We start from the raw sequence: 11,113 nt of genomic DNA, 5'->3' as shown, positions 1-11,113 counted from the left end.
AAATATTATTTCCAATAATATTTTCTAATACATTAAAGGTAAATACTTTACAACTGTAACAAACAATAAATTGATAAAACTTGTGGACAAAAGATGGATAAACTAAAAGAATGCTTTCATTTTTTTTTTAATCGATCTAACAAAGCTTTATTTGTTTAAACTTTATTTATTGATTTGTTCAAAGTTAACTGAGTGTTCCATAATTCCATAATGTGAAGTTTGTCTGCAGCGGTGGGTCAGGCGAGCATGTCTGCTGCACAGCTGTCATATACAACCTTGTCAGTAAGGGTTGCTCTTGTCTGCAGAATGAGTTTCTCCGCTTCTGTTTTCAATCACGTGAACACATGAAAAACAAAGGTATTTATAACTAAAAGGATCTTTTTCTACATGTTGTTCCATTTTATAATTTTCAGATCATTAAAAACACCAGTTTTATAGTTAAAAAAAAGTCTGACAGAAGAACCAAATGAAACATTCATATAGTTTTATTTTAATTTAGTAATTTTAATTTGTAAGTTTCTTTTTTTAATCAAAGCCACATTTACCAAAGAATGTTGCAATTTTTGAAATCAGATTTAAAAAAAACATTAAATATAATTAAATATTTTATGCTTTAGCTTATGTTTTTTAAGTGAAAACCTCTTGAAACGTAACATAAAATTCCATGTAATTGATATGAATTAAATGAAATCACCTGCAATTTTAGATAACTTGTTCAAACCACATAAAACAATGTAATGATGTTTTACATGAACGTTAATCTAAAAAATGATGAACCAACATTAAAAGGACAATAGTTGAAAATCAATGATTTTATATTTTACAGAAAACAATTTGTTTCAGTTTCTTTATATTTTTATTAATCTGTTTTACTGTTTTCTTTTCAAGACTCTGTTTAAGCTGGGTTGTAGAAACAGCATTTGGGCCCCTCTTGTGGTGAAAGTACAAAAGTACATATTAACAGCAGGACTGTGTATCTGAAAGTAACAAGAATAGTTGGATTTATTGCCCTGTGAGGATATTTGGATGAACAAGTTTAAGAAAAAAATGCAAGATCACAATAAGGTGTGCTGCACTAAAGTATCATTAACACTGAGTAGCTTATTCATGTCACTATGAACCACATACACGTCTCCTGTGAGGCAGTGACACGTCGTCCAACATCCACACACCTGTTGACAGCATCTGGGTGATTCCCACACGCCTTCCAATCACAGGCCACACAGGGTCTAGTGGTCTTAGCTGTTGGGAGGCTGAAGGAGGTGAAAAGAGGCAGCACAGTGCTAATAGCTTTTTTGTGTTTAAATTAGTAAAAAAAAAAGGAAAAAAAATGCTGTTCACACTCTTACAGGTCTTCTTGATGACTTTCGCTGTTGCCGAAGGGAAAGGTAATTTAAATGTCCTTAATTTTTAAGCTTTTTTTTTTGAAGGCTTTTCTGAATCCTCATAGATTTCTTTTTTTTATAAATTTTCTAAATATGTTGAATTTATATCACTTTTAGAAACAAAAATTGAGACATAGTCACTCTACTTCTAACAACTGAATAATCAAATGGACCGTCCAGTTATTTTTAGACAGGCATTTTCATAGGACACTCCAAATGACATTGTATGTGTGTTTTTTTTTAACTCTCAATATATTATTTATGACTGAACTTTAAATAAAATAGATAGCCTCCAGCTTAAATAATAACTTGAATGATTTAATTATTAACTATAGATAGTTAACCTCTCAAATGCTTTGTGCTAAAATTTGTTGGCACGCTAACTAGCTACTTCTAAAGGCTTTTCACACCGCAGGTGAATTTTTAGCTTACAAATCAGATTTCTGTGCATATTTGTTTAAATTGCAATGAGGTTGCATCTAATTTAAAAAGATATTTGAATTTTTTTTTTTTTTTTTTTAAGGTTTGAGCTTGGAAAAGCTACACGCTAGCCGCTATTGAGTACTGGGGGACCCAAAAATAACATAAAAAACTACTTTTAGTGTAAAACTACCAAACACTACAAACACTTAATTGTGGATTTTTATAGCAGGTCTTTTAAAAAAAAGAATATTTTTAGTGATATTTATTGAAAACTGTGGTGCGTAGGGGGTTTAAAATCAGCTTTTATTGCAGTTGAAGCCAACATCAAAAATACCATGTAAAGGAATAGTATTCAGAAGTGTTATATTTTTACTGCCATCAATCTCCTGAATCTTGGATTATACATTTTATTTCGAGAAAAAAATCTACTGTCAAATAATACATTTGAAGAATATAATTGTTTCCCCTCATTTACTAAAAGATGCAACCAAAGTTCTAACATTTCTGACAGCCGAGCAAAGGGCTCTTTAAGAGGAGTTTAAGAATACAGTAATTAAGCAAGCCTAGTTTTACAAAGATGAATAAATAAAGATGAAGACATTTTTTATTTAAAAAAAAATCGTTGGAAGCTTGGTCCCCTCTGAATTTGCACTTTAAACTTAACTCATGAATCTCTGATGGAAGACTTTTAATGATTAAAAGTAAGCACAATGTCATAAAATATACAGGCAGCCAGGGAAAGACACCAAAATCAGAGATGTTATGTGTTTCCTTTTTTATGATCTAACCACAAGCCCGGCAGCAGCGTTTTGTAAATGTCTATGACAAACAAAGTAAGACTGGCTGACTACAAAGACAGAGCATTACAGCACAACTGAGAGATTTTAGAAGGGCTGCAAGGAAGGGTTTAACACTGTTTATTGCCTGAGATTAAAAAAGCTAGACCCTACAATTACACTAAACACTCTATTTTTAAAAATAACCAAAGTGTCAAACTTCAGGCCTCAAGGGCCAGACGGCTTCCTGCTGCATCTCCAGAAATCCTGCCTTATTTGCAACTGAACACCTGGATAAGGTGTGTTTAGCCAATAAGAAGCTTCAATGACAAGCTGGTTGGAAAAAATTGGCTCTTGAGGTCAGTGTACTACATGTTAGACATTCCCTACTCTAGACAAAAGGCAACAACTGCAGCTAAGACTATTGTTACAAATGTCATTACAACTAGATAAGGGGGTCTTTGCAGAAGAAAAGGTGGACAAACCTGAATGGGGGACAAAGGTGGACCGCATGAAATATTAAAGTTGTTAATGATTCGGCAAGCCCATAGAGAGAAAATGTTATTTCTATGGGAATGCTGCAACCGTTCGTAGCGAACAGTTCTACAACACGTAGATGAGACACAGGTGAGTCATCCAGATTTTTCCTGTTTTTTGACCTTCCTCCACATCCTGCAAATTGCACAAAGAACCAGTAAGTGCTGTTCACGTGAAAGGTCAGTGCTCCTTGCAGGCTTCTTGTGTGCATCACAACCGTACAATAGCATCACCCATATGTCACAAGCGTGTGCAACGCCTTAAGAATACTTTACGATACACTTACCACATGCACGACAATTGTACGTTCTCTTGAGGAGGCTGTACGAGCCTCAAAGCAACTGCAAGACAATCCTGCGTCCACTCTTCTCTACAACCCTCAAAGGCCCGGTCAACTCAATTACCTGAGTACTCACAGGGGTCAACCCCCCTACAGGTGCATACCACTAAGGATTTAAGCAAGGGGTGTCCAAAGTCGATCCTCAAGGGCCAGCCTCCTGCTGGTTTTCCAGAAACACTGCCTCAACTGCTGTTGATTACCTGGATCAGGCGTGTTTGGCTAATAAGGAGCACGAATGGCAGGTTGGTTTGAAAACATTTCGGACACCGGCCCTCGAGGACTGACTTTGGACACTTCTGCTCTAAGTTAGCGCTTCAGTTTAGTTCTCAATTAGAAATCTTAAAGTCAGACAATCCTTGATGTCATCAAGACATGACAGAAGAGGGTTAATAGAAAAAGCACTTAATTTTTTTTGGGCTACATTTATCTGTCCTCAGGGTCTGCCACCACTAACTTAGACGTGGGTATGTGGGTATGGCATGATTGTTTGCGGTACCTTCATTTCCTGGTCTCTGTCCTGACTCTACTCTACTCCGGTGTTGACGGAAAAGCTGTAAATTCATTGCAAGTCTGTCATTTGTGTGTCTCACACCTTTCCTGTCTTTTAGATAACTCAATTCTCAAGCTTGATGACACAAAAGCTGTTGAAGCCTTCGTGGATTCTGGTGACGTGGTGATCATCGGCTTCCTTGAGGTCAGAGAAGCAAATTTCCTGTCTAAATAAAGCAAAAAAAAAAAACAGACATTGAAGAAAATTGGTTCGGAGTCGAGATGGTTCCAAAAGCACAGATTTAGCCAACATTCTTGAAGATGCTTTGTAAGGACTTCAAAGAAAGTCTCTTTTCCTGATGTCACACCCTTGGCAGTGCCTCTGCAGTGTGCCTGGCCCATGGAGACCACCTCTTTGGCCAGACTTTGCGTGTGGGTGAAAATGGCAAGCTCGACAGGAAATACATGTACATAAGAAAACCTGTGGAGCTGGCTCCAATGACCTTCGTGTAAACAAGAGCAAGCACAGAAAAAAACAGGTTCATGAGATTGGAGGAGAAAGGCAGGGAGCATATGAGGAGAGCGCATAGTTGGAGCGTGAAGCTGTAGGTAATAATAGAGGAAAATATTGGGGCAGTGACTCACCGAGGAGGGACACATACATACTTTAAAATGAGAAATGGGATTGCCAGAGCTCATGAAAAAAGGATTCAGAAATAGATATGATTCACTTTCTTTTCTGTTTTTTCTCCTACTTTCACACGCTTTTTGTCTGGTTGCATAAGTATTATATAACTCCCACAAAGCTCCCTCCTCCTGCTTTTGAATTTTAGTTGGGCCTCCAGCCCTGCAGGTACTTCTGTAGGCTCCTTTCACAGCCCAAAGAAATAAATGTTGTGTAGATTGGTCTACGTAGATTGGTCGGACAGTCTGACCCCTCCATGGACCCCGTACTGGACGAATATAGAAAACTCATGAAGACAAGATTAGTAGTGAAAAAGCTGAAAGTTGGAAAGACAAAAAAAGTGAATTCATAGACTGTGAAAAGATCTAAAGACACTTATATAACGGTGTATTTCAGGGAGAGGAGAGTCACGGATATAAGGAACTTGTGGAGGCTTCAAAAAAAGTCGACTCCGTTCCGGCAGCAGTTTGTACCGAGAAGGAGGTGTGGGCTGCATACAACATCTCTTCAGACACCATCACCCTCTTCAGAAAAGTATACTGCCCTTCCTTATCATAGCAGCTTCAAAATACAATGTTTAATGTGGATTTTGGAAGGACGATGATGATTTGATCTGTCATTCAGGCTGATGACTGGAAGAGTAACATTGTTCTTTCTGAGGTCCAGAAGTTCGATCTTGACAGCTTGGTGAACTTCATCATCACCAATGAGATCCGGTACATCACAGAGTACAACCAAGTGGTGAGTCCAGCCCTTACATTGACTGTCTATAAGAATTGAAGAGATTACAGTATTCCCTCCCCACGGCATTCCAAATATTAGTTGCCCGCTGGTCCCAGAAAGCCAAAATCCCATAGATTTATAGAGAAATAAACTTTTACTCAGTCATTCTATTTGCAAGAACAACCATTCTTGCTCTGCTATCTCTCTGTAACATGTTCTTTCTAAACATATATTTTTTTCATGGTATATTGTCTTTTTCACGAGTTATTCAAGCTATAAAATGGTCAATCGGATTGTCAGTAATAAGTGGAGTAGGACTCAAATGCAGGAGACCGGGCTTGGTGGCCAAAACCCCAAACATTTAGTAAATAAACCGAACCATGACAAGAACTCATGGAGCAACATAAAGGGTGGCAGAACAGACAGAATGACCTGACCACCCTGGACCCAGCAGGAAAATTGTTGCTGTAGTGGCCAGGTTTTCTCTCTGTCAGGGCCATCCTTCAAGCTTCATATTCCTGAGGAGGGTCACCGAGACCACTCCTTCATGTTCCTTGTCCCTTAGGAGGGGGGCTTTCAGTGGAATGGATGTGGCTTTCCAACAAACTCACTCAAACTCAAACTTTATTAATTTATATAGCGCCTTTCTTTCAGAAGAAGTTCAAAGCGCGAAGCTCCTGATTAGTGAGAGTGGTTGTCAATGAAAGCCTGACTCAGAACGACTCGGACCAATGACTGTTTACTAACCTAGTCTGGTTCCAAAATGGCTGTGATGAAGTGGCTGACACGTTTGGATCCGTGTGCAAATGGTTTAATAAGCGAGGGCAAGACATGAACGTAGTCAGAGTGCAGGCATAGGTCAAACACAAAGAGCAAGGCAGGATAGCAGGAGTCAAAACACAGAGAATCAGACATGGGTAGGCTGCTCAGACTGCACACAGGGCAAAACAAGACTTCGCAGTGAGCCAAGGCGAGAAGCCAGACAAAATACTCAGGCAGTGATGAGCAGATGGGAAACAGCTGATGATGATCAGAGTCCAGGTGAAGACAGATGGTGTGGTTAAAACTCAGGTGAGCGCTCCCTCTGGTGGTTGGAGAGGGAAGTAGCAGGTTAAACCATGACAGTAGCAAAGGTCGTACCATGGAAAAATGGCAAATTAATTGACTTTATTTTGTTGGAACCAGAGGTGAAGCATTTTCTCTGGGAGACGTCACAGATGCTTTGTCCATCCATGTCAATTGCTGTATACGAAAACTGAACCGATTAAGACACCCACACTTTTCTATGGCAACCACTTTTACCAAACAGAAGTGAGCTTGTTGAACGGCCACACCTCAAAAACTTTAAAGTTACACAAAATTAGTCAAACATTTTGAACTTTAAATGTGGGGGTCAGTGGGCAAAAAATGCTTTTATTGAGGCATCTGATTGGTCAGCTTATAAGTAAAAAATAAATAAATACATGAATAAAGGATTAGAACAAGTTAAACAAGGGTAGCAGAGGTAGAATGGTTGTTCTGATGAATATAGTATATATATTAGATATAGTAACTAAGCAGTAGTTGCTTATGTCTCAATAGAAGTCTATGGTTATGCCCCTCCCCCTAATTACAAAAAAACTATATGGGGCAAGACAATCTAGTGTTCTTGATTTTAAAAGTAATTCGAACACCCTCTGATACACTTATTTTAAATGACATACATCATTGTGATGATAAAAACTTGGAGTTAAAATACATTTTAAAACATTTTTTGACATGAAAAATCATTCAAATGCAATGCATTTTGGTCTATATTCACAAATCTAGTAAGCATCGATGCACACTGGTTCTTTGCAGAGACTTCTGGGGTTTGGACAGATATGGACAGAATGCAAAATGGCAAACACACTGTATAGTGTGCTAAGTCGTGAGTAGTGATGGAATTCAAACTTCCAGCAGGTACTTCCTGTTTGGAATGTAAGGGGGAGGGGTCACCCCGTCCAGTTCTCATGTACAGTCAATGCTCCAGCCTTAGTTGTCATCAAATAACTGATTAACTCTTTCCCTTTTTGGTTGATTTTACCTCCTGCTTTTTTCTAATTAGTAAACCATGTCATTGCTGTGGATATTTAGTATTCTAAAATGTACTGCTTCTCTGCTATCTCAACCTGTTCCATGTGTAATTTCCTTTACAGACAGCTGTGGGTCTGTTTAATGCAGAAGTGAGGACACATCTGGTGATCTTTGCTAACAGAGGCAGTGAGGAATATTCTGAGCTGAAGGAGAAATTGGCAGCTCTGGCTCCCGAGTTCACAGGGAAGGTAGAATCCCTCTCTGACACTTAAAATCTACATTTTTAACTCAAAAAGTCTGTCAATCTGAAGGAGAGCATCTGATCTGCAATGACATCATAGCTTTTCATTTCTGTGTTCCAGTTTTTATTTGTGCTAATTAATGGAGCTTTGAAGTCCAACTTTAAGGCAATCAACTACTTTGGCTTGACAACAAAAGACCTCCCACGTGTGGGCATCTACGATGGGGACTCGGATATGAAGTGGCTCCTTCCTGAAGGAGAGATTTCCACGGAGCGTGTGCGGGACTTCTGTCAATCATTTCTACAAGGTGACTTAAAGGTGAGCAGGCCCTATTGTGTTCACTCGTTGATCTGTGGAAGCCATGAGAGAGGAAAACCCCATGACAGCACTTTTTAAAATTATAAGCATTTAAAAAGCAGATTTTCCACTTGTTCATTTTAAAACCAACCAAAGATGGTGAAGAATTGAATCTGATTGTTTCTAATTTTTTTTAACTGAATTATTTTTTTTTAATTTAATGTAATTTAATTGCGGTAATGATTATTTTATTTTAGACACATACTTATAAAGGAAACACAAAAACCCTTAAATCTCAGCAGCTTGCCCAAAACTAAATTGATTGTTAAAAAAAAAATACACTTTTTAAATACACCATTTACATATAAAATTAGAGATAACACACTGCTTACACACAATTTTTCTGAAATAATTAATTTTTTACAGTAAAATTACGTGTATTTTTTTTTTTTACATTTTGCTTTTTTCTAAAGGAAACAAAATTGTACTTTTTTTCTGCTCTTTAGCTTCAAAACCCACTTTTGGCCAAAAAGGGACATCATGTTTTTCCTCATATTGAACAAATCTGTAAAATAACACGGTCTTGTTGTATTCCTTATAATTTGACAGAATATTACCGCTTTAATGTACTATTTTGTGGGGAAAGGGGAATTCTGTTAAATAATTTATTTGCTTTTTACTGGAAAATTACAGGTTTTTATTTAATTTTTATTTTTTACATTTTGCTGTTTTCTAAAAGGAACAGAATTTTACTTTTTTCTTGCTGCCTTTCCTCTTTGACAACCATTTTGGCCAAAAATTGATGTATTTTTTCCTCATATTGGATAAATCTGTAAAGTAACATTAAATATAATGTGAGGTAATTTTACAGTTTCAATTAACTGTTTTGTAAAACAAATACAATTCTGTGAAATAGTTTAATTTACTTTTTACTGTAATATCACACTTTTTACCAGTATTTTTAATGTTGCTGTTTTCTATAGGGAACAGAATTTTCCTTTTTTATTGCAGCTCTAAAGTTGATCCTCTTTAACTTTATGAACTTTTTTCTTTTCAGAATGTGAAGCAGGCTGGACACGATCCCAAAACTGAATTGTAGGACTTTGAAGAGAAGTGTAAAGAAATTCTTATTTGTAAAACAAAGCAAAAGAGGGGGAATGAAATAAATGTAAACATGAACATTTGGCTGACTTCATCCTTTTAGCATAGAGAAATACACAAAGTCCATATTTACATCCACGGTGGCGCATCTCAGGTTTTTCTCTGTTTACTTTAGCATGAGTCCGGCTGCGGTCTGCTTTGCCAACCACAGCTTACTGACCACAAGTCAGAGTGATGTGGCGGAGTTTGTTAGTCTGTCCGCAGATGTTATTGTCCCAACCACAACACATCAACCGCTGACAGACTGACAGAGAGCGGACCAGCAGCAAAGGGATGCAGACAGCCAGCCCAGCTGTTTTCCCTATAAGTTCATGCGATTCTTTCTGGTGTTTTAAAATGACACACAAACATAAGAAGTAAACTGAACGAAAGTCAATAAATATCCCAGGGATTCAAAGTGGCAGCTACTCTCCCACGTTCACAAAGTAGGGCATGTAATTTCAAACCAGACTCATTTTTGTGTTAAAAACATGTAAGGCTAAAGGATTTAGCTCCTCAGGCTTTAAAAACGTCCATAAAAATACAACAGATGGGCCGTGGACATCAAGAACCAAAAAGTTTGAGCTTTACCAAAAATATTCTCTCAAGCAAGAGCAAAGTTTTACGGCCCAGAATGGGATCAGTATAATTAGTGGTGCCGCGCTGCCAAGCCGATACATCCGGCGGAATTGGGGAAGCCTGGCAGGTGACCATTTTTCAGAGAGCAGATGGAAATATGCTGTAAGTACCGACTGCCATCCGAGTTGGTTTATGCCAGTGAGTGAGACTGTTGACGGATGTGAGGGTGATGAGTGAAGGGCGGTAGGGAGTCAAAGGGGAGCAGACTTAGAATTTTTTGTTGTTTTTGTTTTACAACATCAGAGAACAAATACAATTACAAAAAAGTTCATTTGTGACAGTTTTTGAATGAAATTATGGTTCACTCTACTTTTTTTTTAACTTTTTGTTTTCAATATAAAGAGGTTTGAGAGTTCAAATTTAAATAAATGACATTAATATTTAAAAAATATGAATATTTTTATTATTACAACAACAGATTTTAAGTCTTAATTTTTCTCACACCACATCAGGCTTTCCTTAAGTTTTCTCAAGTAGTGTTTGGTTTTGTGGTGATGCAACAGACTGGTGATTTGACCAGTGTGTATGTGCCCTGCCTTCACCCAACAGTAGTAGGGATAGGCTCCAGCACCCCAATGATCCTGAAAGGGATTCAGGAAGCTCGGGAGGTGGATGGATAGACCACAAAAGACTGAAGCTGAACCCATCTAACACACACAATAAAAAAATATTAGGACTTGTTACCAGTACAGAGATAATCAATAGAGATCATGTTAATAAACGCAGAAAAATTAGTCAAACTAGATGCTTTGAAGAAAACCTGTTCGCCAACAAACCAACTAAATTGTACTGTTCTTATGTGAAACTCGTACATTTTCTAAAATTATTCTAAATGACGCTCTGTCCTGGATTAAATACTAATATATAAATCAACTTTTCTCATAAGTTTCACTGTATTCCAGAGAAGATGTTGAAAATCTACACAGCGAACCCCACATTTCTCCTGCTGGTTACAGGTTGGAGCCAGTGATTGGAAGCGGAGCTATCATCAGTGTGTGAATGTGTGTGTGTGTATGGGTGAATGGGTCTGTGACCGTAAAGAGCTTTGGACCTTCTACAAAAGTAGTAAAGTGCTATAAAACTATAAACCACATACTATTTAAAGAAAGGGTATATAAGCAAAAGTCTGGGATTTACTGTTCAATTTCTTCTAACGGTTGTCTCAGATGATCCCTACTGAAAAGTGTCCTTTATTCATTTATTGGACACTCTATTTGAGATGAGGAGCTCGGTCATTTGGGGAGCTCAGATTAGCTCTTCTACCAAAGAACAGTCCACTAAAGGGTCTAGATGCTTCCTGAATACCTGCATGGGGAGATGCCTTGAAGCATATGCCACAACTAAAGAACCCATTCACAGCACATAGATCTTTACCAAACTAT

At 37.7% G+C, this 11,113-nt stretch overlaps 1 protein-coding gene across 2 annotated transcripts; it reads left to right on the top strand.

Annotated features, from left to right (window-relative positions):
• The first annotated feature begins 882 nt into the window (after positions 1 to 882).
• Positions 883 to 9,133, top strand: LOC112157558 (endoplasmic reticulum resident protein 27). Of its 2 annotated transcripts, XM_024290365.2 has the most exons (7): positions 892 to 1,388; positions 4,070 to 4,155; positions 5,032 to 5,169; positions 5,260 to 5,376; positions 7,536 to 7,661; positions 7,776 to 7,973; positions 9,010 to 9,133. In XM_024290365.2, exons 1-7 carry the CDS (start codon positions 1,331 to 1,333, stop codon positions 9,049 to 9,051), a joined length of 765 nt encoding a protein of 254 aa, XP_024146133.1. In that variant the 5' UTR covers positions 892 to 1,330; the 3' UTR covers positions 9,052 to 9,133. The 2 variants fall into 2 exon arrangements, with proteins under 2 accessions (XP_036069127.1, XP_024146133.1); XM_036213234.1 differs by lacking the exon at positions 9,010 to 9,133 and having other exon boundaries at positions 883 to 1,388; positions 7,776 to 8,377.
• Positions 9,134 to 11,113: the final 1,980 nt, after the last annotated feature.

The sequence above is a fragment of the Oryzias melastigma genome, linkage group LG1 (genome assembly GCF_002922805.2).
Source record: "Oryzias melastigma strain HK-1 linkage group LG1, ASM292280v2, whole genome shotgun sequence".
Classification (NCBI taxonomy): domain Eukaryota; kingdom Metazoa; phylum Chordata; class Actinopteri; order Beloniformes; family Adrianichthyidae; genus Oryzias; species Oryzias melastigma.
The sequence above is the reverse complement of the archived record's forward strand: the minus strand, read 5'-3'. Positions and strand labels throughout refer to the sequence as shown.

What these genes read in the sequence shown, in the direction of transcription:
- LOC112157558 (XM_036213234.1), top strand. Translation starts at nt 1,331, where the DNA reads ATGCTGTTCACACTCTTACAGGTCTTCTTGATGACTTTCGCTGTTGCC. An exon ending in CGCTGTTGCCGAAGGGAAAG is followed by an intron (nt 1,389 to 4,069) that starts GTAATTTAAATG and finishes CCTGTCTTTTAG; the next exon opens with ATAACTCAATTCTCAAGCTT. An exon ending in TCACAGAGTACAACCAAGTG is followed by an intron (nt 5,377 to 7,535) that starts GTGAGTCCAGCC and finishes TTTCCTTTACAG; the next exon opens with ACAGCTGTGGGTCTGTTTAA.